Here is a 13,878-nt window from a genome sequence, read left to right on the forward strand (position 1 = left end):
CAGTGCCACCCTTGCACTGGCACCCAGGCAGCGCTCTTGCTGGCTTGGCAATGCCATCTGGAAACCTTGCTAAGGTACCAGCTGGGCAGTACCAAGGTGCCCACATTACAGGTGGAGGGCCAGGGAGCCACCCTACACTTATCCTGACCAGCCAGGGTCTCTGATGACCTGTGAGACCCCCCACCCCAGGTGCTGTTCCGCCTGGCCCACGCTTGCGTGGACCAGCCTGAGGCACCCGGCTGCCTAGGGAGGCTGGAGCATCTTGGGCAGGTAGGTCTTGAGTAGGTTTATGACCTACTTCTGCGAGTATCATTCTTTCCTGCAATTTGGGCGGAGTCCTGACTCCGACGTCTCACGGAGTCCAGTGAATCTCACGAGGTGCGGAGGCTGTCAGGAGGCTCGCTGCAGGCCTTTCTGAGACTCTCCAGCCATATTCTGCTCTCCCTTGAGCACAACATGACCGGAGAATCACACCCATAGAGTCGGAGATTTGGGAGAGTTCTGTAGCACTTAACCTGAATAATTACCCAGGAAATTTTACTCAGTTACCCAGGGTGGCACAGTGGTTAGCACTGCTGCCTCACAGCGCCAGGGAACTGGGTACAAATCTGGCCTTGGATGACTGTCTGTATGGAGTTTCAATTTCAGGGATGGCAGGACGTAACTTTCTAGACCAGCTAGTATTTGTTTTAAAAGATATGGCTTAATCCATGTCCAGCAGTTAGTGATGTTCTATGATGCATTTTGCATATCAAGTTTTGAGCCCACTTGAAAACAAAGGCTTCTGGGTTTCACTTGTGATATATTGAGAAGCACAGTAAACATATCTTGGGATAGGCAAATTGCAGAGTTTCATCCAGATTAAGAAGCGAGTTGTTCCAATACACACACAGTTTTAAAAGTAGTAGTGGTATTGCTGAAAGTTTCTGCTCATTTCTCCTAGAGAACGGGCATCTTCTTAATTTAGGTGCCGACGGGCAACATTACGCATTCTCAGGGCAGTTATTACATATATTCGGTGGAATTTAACCAGGAGGAAAAGTGGGAGGGATGATGATGGAGTGCCTGTCGTCTTCCTGTCTCCGTACACTCACTTAGTGGTGGGGAAAGTTGAGGCAGCCTTTTCACCCAGAGGACAATTGAAGCCCATAAGTGACCAATTAAGGGCCACAAAGATCTCTTTCCGCCGCCACTTATAATCTGGTGGGCGGGAGGCACGGGTCCCCACCACATGGAGAGACCATCCAGTATCAGCTGGAAGCCTCACTCTAGCGCAAGTAGGTTGTGTGGCTCCTGATTGGGCACCTGTCACCCATGTAGGAGCTACATGGTGGCAAGCTTAGTTGCTGCGGAAACACCGCCCCCTTTCATTAACAACAACTCCCTAAGCCACCCCTCTTGGTGGAGCTGCTGGAATTGATTATCTGCCAGCCTTCCAGTTGATCAGCAGCCCCTGGAGGCGTGAACTCCAATCTTTAAAGGGATAGCAGCCCCAAAGCCTGGCAGTTAATTACCTGATTGTCATAAAAGTTGGATTGGGGCACCTGGAAGGAGCCGAGGCAGGGTTGGCCCTGCAGCCCATCTTAGGTGGCACTGACACCTGCATAAAAATCTGCCTGTTAATCTGCAGATTAATATTTCTCAGTTCAGAAGCTGAGTCATCTAATTGAAGCCCTTAAAATCTTAAAGGGATTTGATAGGCTACATTTTTGTTCGGGAGGAAAAATCATGAGTTTTGCAGCCAAGGCATTTAGCTGGAATTAAAGTACAAATTGGTCATTATTTAACAGTATGCTGGAACCAGCTTGAGGGCGCTATGCCAGTATCGTCTGTTCTTCAGCTCTGATCTCCAGAGGGGCATCCTTGCTGTACCAGTATGCCATTTTCCAGAACAGCTGTTTATTGGTATCCCAACTAAATTAAGATTATCAACAGTTTGTGTTAAAGTTCATTTAAAGCCAGGCTCCTGAAATGAAAGAACATTGTGATCGCCTCATGTGTCTTTGCTGGAGGTTTGTGAAGCATTTGATATATTTATATTGCACCTAATATATATCTAAAACCTATTTAAACTTTGTAGATGTTTATCAATGTAGATTGAAATTCTGTTACAAATGGAAAAACATTTTTTTGCTGAAATTTAATGTGTCCATATCTTTTTGTGCTCAAGTAAAGTCTCTGCGAACCAAATTGTGTTGTTATTTATGTGGTGCGGTACTTCACATCGGAAGAAGAGAAAAAGACACATTTTAAAATTAATCTTTCCTTTATGCAAAGATATGGACACATACTCACAAAAGTAACAACTGAAAACCTTGGCTTGCCATGCATTGACTTGTTTACTGTGGCTGGTTGAATAAGATGAATATGTTGTTGAATATTCATAGGTACACCACAAGACACCTGAATGATGAATCAGCATCCAAACAGATTCGAACCATGCTTCAGGTTCAGTAACTCCTTGGGCAAGAGGATCTCTGTCCTGACCTCAGAAGATGTACATGTTTACATAATTTAATACAAGTTGGTGTTAATACTTATTTGTCTTATTTACCATAACCATTCCCTCCTCATCACTTAACGTATGAAGAAAGACCTTTATAATAAAATTGGTGAATGGCAATTTTGTTTTTTATTTTTAAATAGCATAATATGAAGCATACCTGCAGCCTTATATTTGATGTTGCAAAGTGCAGTTTGTTTTTGGCAGAATTTATGTACAATGCTGTTTTGCTCCAGTATGAATTTCTCTATATTACTATAAGACCTGGTACATCTGCTAATCTTGTAAATTTTGCTAGTGTTTTAGTGTCTTAGCATTCAGGGAAACAGTTTTTACTGTGACAAAGATCAACCACAAGCTTGCTGATTTTTCAAATTGTCTTACATGTGTTTGGTCAGTCAGCTACTATGGGCATAAATCATTGAGATCCGCACCTAGTTCCATCTGGTGCTCATGTTTGGTTGGAAACATGCTTTTGAGCTTTAAAAAGATAGCATCTCTTTTAATAGCCTGCAGCAAGGAATTTAAGAGTCACTTTTACACTCTCCCAGCATATGTCAATAAAAAAATGAACAGAATACGAAATTTGAAAAAGGCAGTAACATTAAAAAGCTATACCATTTTAATTGCACCATTTCTGTTCTAAAGTTTCAAATTAGGCCATTAATGGATTACAGATGATTTTATTTTCTGAGATTCACAACACGTAAGTAAGATTCTGAATCTAGTCTGGACTTAACTGGCATTTTAAATATATCAAGTTGTGCACTTCCCATTATGTGCACTTTCAGCTAAACGAAAGGGGAATACAATACACATGCAAAAAGATAAATACACGAGGAGCAACAAGCAACATTGGTACAAGTCACATGCTCTTAGATGAATGTAATTTCAGTCATTGCCAAATATGTACTGCAGACTGATAAATCAATCTTCTGCCCAAATGTTATATAGAAGAGTGTTACGCTGCAAAGTATTATAAAAACATCATTTTAATGAGTGAGGGCAAATATTAAATTTGGAATAATAACTGCAAAAAATAACTAGGGGAAGTAAAATGAAAGGGAGGATGAACAAATTAACTTTAGGGAAATATATAGGCCTATAAGAAAAGGGTCTATTTCTTTAACTCCTTCACTGGTGCAAAACTATATTTCTATTTCAGCATATTTTTTTATACAAGCAATAAAATTTCATGTGTTGCATTCTGTGAATGAAGTGCACATAAATTAAATACAATTTAATAAGAATTATAACATAATCTATCAAAGCTGTATCCTGCAAATAGGGAATATGTTGCAGCAACCCATATAGTAATATTTGTTTCCATAAATGTGGCTGAATGAATAATCCACAATTGATGAATTCATGAATAGCCAGCATCATGTGTGAAAGTATAAATTATTGTACATCCATGCCAACGATGTATTCTATTTATACCACAGGTTTACCATTGTTAAATTGAATAGTAATTCTATCTTCCCTGATTAGGGTAACAGTGGTAGTAGGGATTTCTAAGGCTGCTTATTTGGTCATGCAAGCTGGCTCTCGCCTCCTTGAAGAGGTGACTAGCCACCACTATGAACTGAGGGAAATATCCTTGGGGCAAGTACGAATTCCCCTCTCCAAGCATTATGGGTGGGATTTACCCACAACCCGCCACGTTTTTTTCTACGGTGGCGGTGGGCCGTCAGAGGGATCTACCAGTCCCATGTGGACTGCACGTCGCCAGGAAACCTGTGCTCCGGTGTGGGACCGGAATATCCCACCGGCATGAACAGTCGGTAAATCCCACCCGTGATTTTACTTACTTGTCGTATATTTGAGATTCTAACTCAAATGGCCTTTTGTCCTTCTAAATATATTTTTAAAATGTGAGCAAAGTTAAAGTTCACAAATTTGATTTTTATTGGCAATCTAAATGCTCAAACTCTTATTATTGTGAAGCATTGTATATGTATATGAGGCCACTCCATTACATATGGAGTAACTTGCAAAGAGTATAAGGTTGGAGTTAGTTGAGTATTAAAATTTTATAAGATTTTTACTTTCTTAAAACACAACTAGAAAATGAGTTTAAAATCTAGAAATGTTCAGTTATTTCCATGGCAATAAGTATTTTATTGGGAAAATGGCAGCAAGGTTGCCTGGACCAAGAGTGGAAGTATAGTAGGTTCAACTCGAGCAATTAATGTTGCATACCTGTGGAAAAGTGAAAATATTTTCATCGACTGTTACCAACACCACTGGTACAAGTTAACACTTGTATACATAGCCTACATAATTTAGTGACAAAAATGGCGAAAAAGTGAGTTTTATCTGATGGCATCCATTTGGCAACAAAACATTAGGTGCCTTGAGAGCTCTGTCACTACAGTTTGATACGGTTAACACTGTGACCGATTTGAGCCAGGTGATGAATACTACTGCAGTGAGATGTCAAAAGAGACTCAAGCTCATTGTACTTTGTAGTAGTATTTTGGCATGGGTTTAATTGTGATATCAGATTCAAGAATGTCCCTACTAATCAGGCAAAAATTTTACTTTTAAGTCCAGAGTTTCAATTCCAATACTAATGAAATATAACTATCATAGCATTTATTTTGTAGTGCGGCCTTTAATTAAAGTTGCAGAGTTGCAAGCACAGTATTAGAAAGTCAGCAACTTTTGTGAATACATTATAGCATTAAATATAAATTTCAGAGGAATTATTTGGCAAAATCCTGTTTTTGAATGGTATTTTAAATGCACTGGAAAATGGAAATGTGGCTTAAATGCATTCCCCCAGGAGGTAATGTTGCCACTTTTAAAACGTGTAAAGTTGGGACATAGTTTTAAAGATCAGGGCTTTTAAATGGTGGCAAGACACTTCAATTCCACAATACGAAAACCGTGTTCATCCTATGTGAGATTTGCTATTTTATTCCACTATGGTTTATTGTTGCAGTTTAATATGAGTAATAAAAGCTTTGATATTGTTTGTGACACATTGTATATTGCTCTGTATTTTGAATTCTAACTTAAAATGGATTAAAACCAATGAAAAATCAATTGGTCTGTTACTGCTGTCCTTCGTTAACGCATTTCTACAGAAAGTACTGCACTATATAGGCATTCTTCTTCAAAAGCCATCATTGTGCAAGAAATTAGCAAATTCAGAATTCAACCAACCTACTAAAATGCTGGTTTGACCGACTGGACTTTTAAATTTTTTCTTCCATTTTAGCAGACATAAATACCATACTATCATAGAATTTACAGTGCATAAGGAGGCCATTCAGCCCATCGAGTCTGCCCTTGCAAAGAGCACACTGCTTTATCCCACGCTATCCCAGTTACCCGACCTAAGGTATTGGCCACGTCGGGGCAATTTAGTATAGCCAATCCACCTAACCTGCACATCTTTAGACTGTGGTAGGAAACCACAGCACCCGGAGGAAACCCACGCAGACACGAGGAGAAAGTGCAAACTCCACACAGTTATCCGAGGCCAGAATTGAATCTGGGTACCTGGAGCTGAGGCTGCAGTGCTAACCACTGTGCCGCCATACCTGCTTTCTTTTACATATTATGTGTTTGTGAAATTTAAATAAAATAAGTGCTTTTTAAATAACCTAAAAATTGGTTAGTACTAATGTACTGCACAAGAGAAACATTGATCATTCGCTTTCTAATTGCAGCAGTATCTGACAGGCACGCATTGCACAACTGGTATGAAGTACTTGCTAATGTGTCATAAAGAACACACATTAAATAATGTACAGCAAGCAGGTCAGCATCGGAAAAGCCAAGTTAAAGTCACAGTTTGTGCCGATTGGACGGAATTCTTTGTTTGAGAGGTTATGGGCATGGTCTTTCCAAAAAGGAACAAAGTCCTCGAGTGAGCGTGTGTAGCCACGTATTTCCCGGCACTCGCAGTGCCGAGAAACACATGGCTATTCAATGCGACTCGCTTTGAATAAGGGGCCTAAACGGAAAACACGCAGACAAGGCACCATAGGACCATTTTTTACAATGGGGAGCTCCACTCGCCGGAACTCCCTGTTGTCGCAAGAGATCAGGGTGCCATTTTTAAATGGCGTCCCGATCTCTAAAGCCCACAAAAAAATCCCCGACCTCCCCCCACCCCGAAAACAACATGGGAGAGTCCCTCGCCCCGCACCCATGACAGGCAGCCCTGGTCTGATCGTGCACACTCCAAAAATGCCAGCTTGGCAATGCCAACCTGGCAGTGACCCTGCCAGCACCACATTGGTAATGTCAGGCTGGTACCTGAGTGGCGCTGTCAGAGTACCCAGATGCCACCAGGAGTGCCAAGGCACCACCCTGCCCCCACGAGTGCCATTCCATATGGTCCCACTTTGTGGGGGCCAGTACCTAACTGAGCTCACCCAAGGTCCCCAAGGCGAAGGGATTGAATCCCAAAGCCTCAGGTGCCTTGGGAATCTAAACATTAGAGTAAGGATTACTACCTCGCTCAGATATGCAGATTTGGCAAAAGCTTAGAGCGGGATGCTTCTTGCAATGCCTCAGAGATTGCGTTGAATCTCACGAGGTGTTGCAAGCCGGATAGATCCCGCGAGCGTTGTGCCGTAGCGCGATGCTTTTCTGCCGCAGTGTGGCCGGATGATCATACCCTATGACCGGGATTCTCCGTTTGGGAGACGATGGGCAGGATCATCTGTTTGGGAGGCTATGCCCGGGATTCTCCGTTTGGGAGACGATGGGCAGGATCATCTGTTTGGGAGGCTATGGCCGGGATTCTCCGTTTGGGATGCCGTAAACATAAACCGCAATTGGACGGAGAATCGGGCATTGGCCAGAATTGAGGTTTGCACCCGATGCAAATTTGGGCGCCATGCTCATTGGTGACTATAAGGAGGTTTGCGTACCGTGCCAGTGGCACCATGCAAAACTAGCAGTTGCATGCATTTAAAGGTGATTAACGTGTTTGACCCACTATATTCTGGGCCTCCGCGATGCTCCACCCCTCTCAGGCAGTAGTCACACAGATGTAATTTACTACAGGTATTAACAAATGGGACTGGACGCCATGGCTGATGAGGGGGAGAGAGAAGGGAATGCGCAGGGGAGGGGGTCTCTTCCGCCTCCACCATGGTGAAGAAAAAGAATGCCCCCACGGCGTGGGCCCCGATCGTGGGCCAGGCCACCATGGGGGCACACCCGGGATCAGATCGTCCCGCGCCCCCCCAACCAGGACCGCGCCGCCAATCCCGCCAGTACGCAAGGTGGTTTAATCCACGCCGGCGGGAGAGGCTAGCCAACGGCAGGACTTCAGCCCATCTTAGGACGGAGCATCGCCGCGGGGAGCCTGCCGACCGGCGTGGCCCAAATCGCGCCCCCGCCGAATCTGGGGGGGGGGCGGAGAATTCAGGACACGGCGGGGGCGGGATTGACGCTGGCCCCGGGCGATTCTCCAATCCGGCGGGGGGTCGGAGAATCTTGCCCGGGGTGTCCTCTCAGGATCAGGGTGGGCTGGCTCTCACCACCATTGCTGCTATATTTGTTTTAAGTGCACCTATTTGGTACAAGTTACAGACCCCTGGCTGCTCACTCTGCTGACTGCTCACTGTGTCCTGTAAATTTTTACAGAGCCTCTGGTCGTTTGGGAGCACACCTAGGTCGCCCCTCTGGAAACCCTCAGACCCCAACTGACCCATCAATGGAATGGAGGTGGCCAAGCACCATCAGTGGCCCACCTGGTTCTGGCACTCCTCAGCGGCCTCATCAGAAGCGCAGCCCCACTGCAGGGGATCAGCAGAGCTCACCCCAAACAAAGGACACATGCACCGTGGCCTTTGGCACCCTCTCTGGTGCACTGTCCCTCTCAGGGCAGAGGCCTTACCAGTGACCATCAGCTAGCCCACCACAGGACCACCAGCTATCTCCAAGACCTGCCTGTCCACTGCGTCTCTGCAAGTTACAATTACTAGTCAACAGGGGTAACGGCGGCCGTCACAACACATGTCAGCAATAGGCTCTGTCCTGACTCCCCGGTGGGATCTGCTATAGGTGTCCTCATTCGGTAGGCAATGTGCTATCCTTCCAGCAGGGTGGCATCTGGTTGTGCGGTGAAGAAGGTGAATTTGTGCCATCAATGACCTCCACGTTTAGAGGTTTGTGTGTGGGCAAGTCCTACAGATGGGGATGAGGCAGGGAAGTGTGTGTCTGCTGGGAGCGTACCTGCAGTGTGATGTGGGCCCTCGGTGTGACACGCAAGTTGTGACAACCTGACCGGGGACAGGATGGATGGATTGCCTTAAGTGCGTCAAAACACCACCACCGCCAAGTCCTCCTCCAATTCGCACACCATCCCAACTTGGAAATATATTGTCGTTCTTTGTCATTGCTGGGTGCAAATCCTGTAAATCCCCAACCATGAGCACTTTAGAGTACCTTCATCACTTGGGCTGCAGAAATTGAAGAGATGAGCGCTAAATGTTAGCGTTGTCAATGATGCCCATGTTCTAAGAATGATTGATATTTTAAATAATTGGTGTCTTGCAACCGATGTTGGGGTCCAGTATTTATTTTTATTATCTGGAACTTCTATTTTAGCAACTCCAAGACCAACCATGCCAATTGCGCTTTAAAGTTAACATTCAAAATTCCCTTGCAGTCACAAAACAATAAACTTTAACGTTCCTTTAGCATTATTGAGGCCTGCTCATGCTGACAGTACTACTGTTGTCTGAACAGATCATCAGAAACATGTGACAAATACCTATTCAGTTTGAATTGAAGAGTGTAATAGTGACATTGAAAAGTGACAGTCTCCAGCTTCCACAGTCAAGTAGCACTTCTACACTGCAACCTGTGGGATTAAGTACGCACACTGTTGTGTTGACAAGCCTATTTTTTTTTCAATAAAAAAACTTGATAGTTGATAAACTGCCACTGACCTTTATTTAGCTGCTGCAAATAAAACAGCAGAAAAGCTATTTCACTAAAAGAAAGATGAAAATAGATTGAGATAACTGGAATCTTAACATGTCTGTAGAATACACTTGTTACCATTTTTATTAAAATCCCAATTTTTTTTTTAATAGATTGCATTTATTTATTCTCTGATATCACTTCTTAATATCGTTGCTAAAGAATTACATGCAATCATTGTTCGACCAAATCAATCAGCTGTGTTTATGAATTCCTCAAATTAGTCTCTTTGTCAAAACCCCCTCGAAGCAGTGTGCTGGATATGTATAATTGAGATGCTGCACAATGTTAGAACTGATCCTGTGACAGTTTATGCAGTTATCCGAATTTGGAAATTGTACGATCATTTCTTTAAAAATCGTTGTTATTTTGTGCAACACATGATCCTCCATTTTGTCAATCACTGAATTATTGTGGTACAGAAGGAGGCCATTTGGCCCATCGTGTCTGCACCGGCTCAGCAAATGAACATTCTGACTTAATGCCATTCTCCTGCCTTTTCCCCGTAATCCTGCACATTGCTTCTATTCAAAGTTTGAATCCCTCGATTGAACCTGCCTCCATCATATTACATTCCAGATCCGAACCACTGGCTGCCTGAAATGTTTTTTCTCACATTGCGTTTGCTTCTTTTGCAAATCACTTTAAATCTGTGCCCTCTCGTCCTCGAGATCCTATTACAAGTGGAAACAGTTTCTCTCTATCTCCTCTGTCCAGCATCCACATGATTTTAATCACCTCTATCAAATCCCTTCTGAGCCGCCTCCTTTCCAAGGAGAACAGTCCCAACCTCCCCAATCCTCATAACTGAAGTTTCTCATCCCTGGAACCATTCTTGTAAACCTCTTCTGCACTCTCTCGAGTAGGTTCAGATCCTTATGTTATGGTGCCCAGAACTGTACACAATACTGCACATAATTAATATCTTGTCTATGTTCCACATAACTTCCTTGCCCCAATAGAGGAATAATAATCTATGCCCCTATTAGTAAAGCATGGTTTATTAACTGCTCTCTCCAACTGTTCTGTTACTTATAATGATCTAAACATATACACCCAAGTCCTCCTGCTACTGCACCCCCTTGAAAATTGTATCCCTTATTTTGCATTGTCTGCCTATGTTCTTCTGACCAAAATGCAGAATTTCACACTGCTCTGCAAAGAACTTCATCTGCCACTCATCTGCTCACTCCACCAACTTGTCTATGTCCTTTTGAAGTTCCATGCTGTCCTTCTCACAGTTTACAATGCTTCCAGGTTTTGTGTCATCTGCAAACTTTGGAATTTTCCCAAGTACACCAAGATCTAGATCATCATTATATAATCAAGAAAAGTAAGGGTCTACTATGGTCCCAGGGGAATTCCACAAACCTTCCAGCAGCTCAAAAGATATCCATTGGTCATTACTCTTTGTTTCCTATTATTCAGCCAATTTTGTATCCAAGTTGCTACTGCCCCTTTTATTCCATGAGCTCTATCTTTTCTCACAAGTCTGTTGTTTGGCACTGTATCGAATGTCTTTTGAAAGTCCATGTACACCACATCAACAGCATTACCCTCCTCGACCCTTTCTGTTACATCTTCAAAGAAAACTCCAGAAAACTAATTAAAACAACTTCCCCTTTAGAAATCCATGCTGCGTCTACCAGTAGTAGTAGTCTCTCCCTGCTGCCATCAGACTTTTGAATGGACCTACCTCATGTTACGTTGATCTTTTCTCTATACCCTTGCTATGACTGTAACATTACATTCTGTAGTCTCTCCTTCCTTCCCTATGCACGGTATGCGTTGTCTGTATAGCACACAAGAAACAATACTTTTCACTGTGTACTAATACATGTGACAATAATAAATCAAAAATCAAATCAAAATCATATTTTTCCATGTGATTACTAATTCTATCCTGAACAATTGTTTTGAAAAGCTTTCCCATCACTCAAGTTAAAGTTCTGAAAGACAAATTTTCATTTCCTTCCACTGAAAGTTACCCGGAGGGAGGGAGTGTTTGGGGGGGGGGGAGGAAATCCGCAGCCCTCCTAATCAGCAGGGTCTTCTGGTCCCACCTAAGGCGACCCTCCCCGTGGTGGGATGGGTGAGCCATGCAAAATGTCATAGATATCGGTGGGACCAGAAGATCCCACCTGCAGCCAATGGCAAGCCACATCTGCAGCTGGACAAAATGCCACAGGGCAGCCTGTAAATCTCACCCCTTGGTCTTTGTGATTTCTGCCTCTCTGGAACCATTATGGTGGAGGGGTATTAATGTATCCAGCAGCTACATAGGAGTTCACAATTTTGCTGGAGTATTGAAGATAAATAGACTTTGACAAATATGTACTCTGTAGATCCAGCTTAGAGATCCAATGGCCTTATTGTCAAGTATTCATGAAAAAGTAACTTCCCGATCTTCCTCGATTTTACGTTGCCCGCTGGACTTTTGGGGGTGTCAAATCGAAAAAATACATTTGTCCACCAGCTAAAATGAGGTGGCACAAAGGGCAGCAGAACAAGGCCTGCCAGCAAGACCATAGTTCAATGTGCCAGGAGTTTCTGTTGGTTAAGGTGGCAGTATCTGTATAATCTTTAATGGAGTTTTTAAAAATCGTTTTGGGACCTTCCGAATGATTGACATAGACTGATAATGAGAGCAAGGAACCTTACAATTCTAGCCGTGACTGCGAAATTACCCCTCTGCCGTATGACAGGCCGACCTGCAGTGCTGCTTCTCAGAACCCTCACATTGAAGTGTTATCCACAATACAATGTAAATATGACTACATCAAAAATTCAGGACTATGGGCTGGACTCTCCGTTTGAGAGACTAAGTGCTGACGCCAGGACTGAATGGTGGCTGTCCCAATGGGGGTGCGACAGCCGGAGCCATTCAAGACATGCAAATTGTCCAGCACTTGCACAACATGGAACTAGTGCAATTCCAACCACACCAGTGCATGATTCGCTGGGGTCAGCACTTGAGAGCCTGACAAGCTGCAGCTGCATACAAGAACTCAACCCCACACACGCTCTCATGACAGCCAAAAATATGGCAGCCCTGAAATTTGTGGACGCGATACTACTGGTTGCCATGGAGGAGAGGCGTTGTTGTCTGGGGTGGGAAGGAGGTGGCCACCTACCGACATCAATCAGACCTGGGCAGAGGTGGCAGTGGCCGTGAGTGCCCTGGGCCCCACCACGAGGGCCGGATAGCAGTGCAGGAAGAAGCTGCATGACCTCCTCAGGGCTGCCCAGGAAAGTCGCCAGCACAACTCCCATCCCATACTCCAACACCCATCCCTCTCCCCCTTCGAGAGGGAGACGATGCATGGTGAGATCGCGGGCAAGGCATGGGGCAGGGAAGTGGAAGGTGACTCAAGTGCCTTAGAGACAATGCAACCATTGGGGGCTGACTTGGTTGTCCCATGTCTTCCTCTGCTTCTGCAACTGCCCGCTCTCCTGCTCCACCGACCAGGTCCATCACCCTCTGCTCAGCAACGGTGAGGAACCCCACCAGCCCGGTTATGGCGGGCTGATTATGGGTGTTGGCTTGTGATGTGCACCCCACCCTGCATCACAAGCCAACACCCATAATCAGCCCACCATAATCGGGTGTCCTGCACTCGCAGGTGAGCAGCTGCAGACCTCTGTGCTGCTTGCATCCGAGTGTCTCACGCTGTGTGTTATCTGTCCCCTAGGAGAAGGTGGCCCACAACCACCGGGAGCGGGAGAAGACTGGAGGGAGCCGCCTGAATTGCAGCCCCTCTCCGTCGCGGAGCAGAGGGTGATGGACCTGGTCGGTGGAGTGGGAGGGAGGGCAGTTGCTGAAGCAGAGGTCGGCATTGGATAACCAAGTCAGCCCCCAATGTGTTGCATTGTCCCTATGGCACGTGAGTCACCCCCCTCCTTCCCCCACACCATGCCTTGCCCGCGATCTCGCCATGCGTCTTGTCTTGTGTCTTTAAGTGTCACCTCCTGGTGAGACGGGACTGGCTGTCGTCCCTCACCACCGCCACAACCCCGCGACTCACCTAGCAATGAGACGGGACCTTCCAGGATCCCTTGCTCGCCACCGGAGCACAAGTCCGGGGAAGATCCTGACTTCTCATCACTGTTGTCACCGGCATCCTTAACTATCCCAGAGACACTCACCTCGGTTGGGCACTTTAGTGATGAGGCTCCTGGGGCACTATCTGGTGTACATCACACAATTGCAGCAGTAAGACCGATGGAGGTAGGAGCTCCCAAGTGGGCGGACGGTTGGAGGGCAGCCCAGCCTCGGGGACTAACTGCCGTTCATACAGGTCTAGCGCTTCTGGAAAGGGCAGTCCTATCAATGTTGGAGATGCAGACACCAAGCCAGGGACTACATGACCGGGTGTCAGCAACCTTGCAGAGCAGTCCGAGGAGTCCAACCGCCAGCA

At 45.1% G+C, this 13,878-nt stretch overlaps 1 protein-coding gene across 7 annotated transcripts in view; it reads left to right on the plus strand.

The window, feature by feature from the left end:
- LOC119967541 (CYFIP-related Rac1 interactor A) overlaps positions 1-5,554 on the plus strand; it is a 335,741-nt gene extending 330,187 nt beyond the window's left edge. For 6 of the 7 annotated variants that reach the window (XM_038800231.1, XM_038800233.1, XM_038800232.1 and 3 more), the window contains one exon: positions 2,388-2,541. In XM_038800231.1, coding sequence (XP_038656159.1) covers positions 2,388-2,457 — 70 coding nt within the window. In that variant the 3' untranslated portion in view covers positions 2,458-2,541. Of the gene's footprint in view, positions 1-2,387 lie in introns of all 7 variants that reach the window. The other variant, XM_038800228.1, reaches the window with a different exon arrangement.
- Positions 5,555-13,878: the final 8,324 nt, after the last annotated feature.

Source organism: Scyliorhinus canicula, chromosome 6, assembly GCF_902713615.1.
Source record: "Scyliorhinus canicula chromosome 6, sScyCan1.1, whole genome shotgun sequence".
NCBI lineage: Eukaryota > Metazoa > Chordata > Chondrichthyes > Carcharhiniformes > Scyliorhinidae > Scyliorhinus > Scyliorhinus canicula.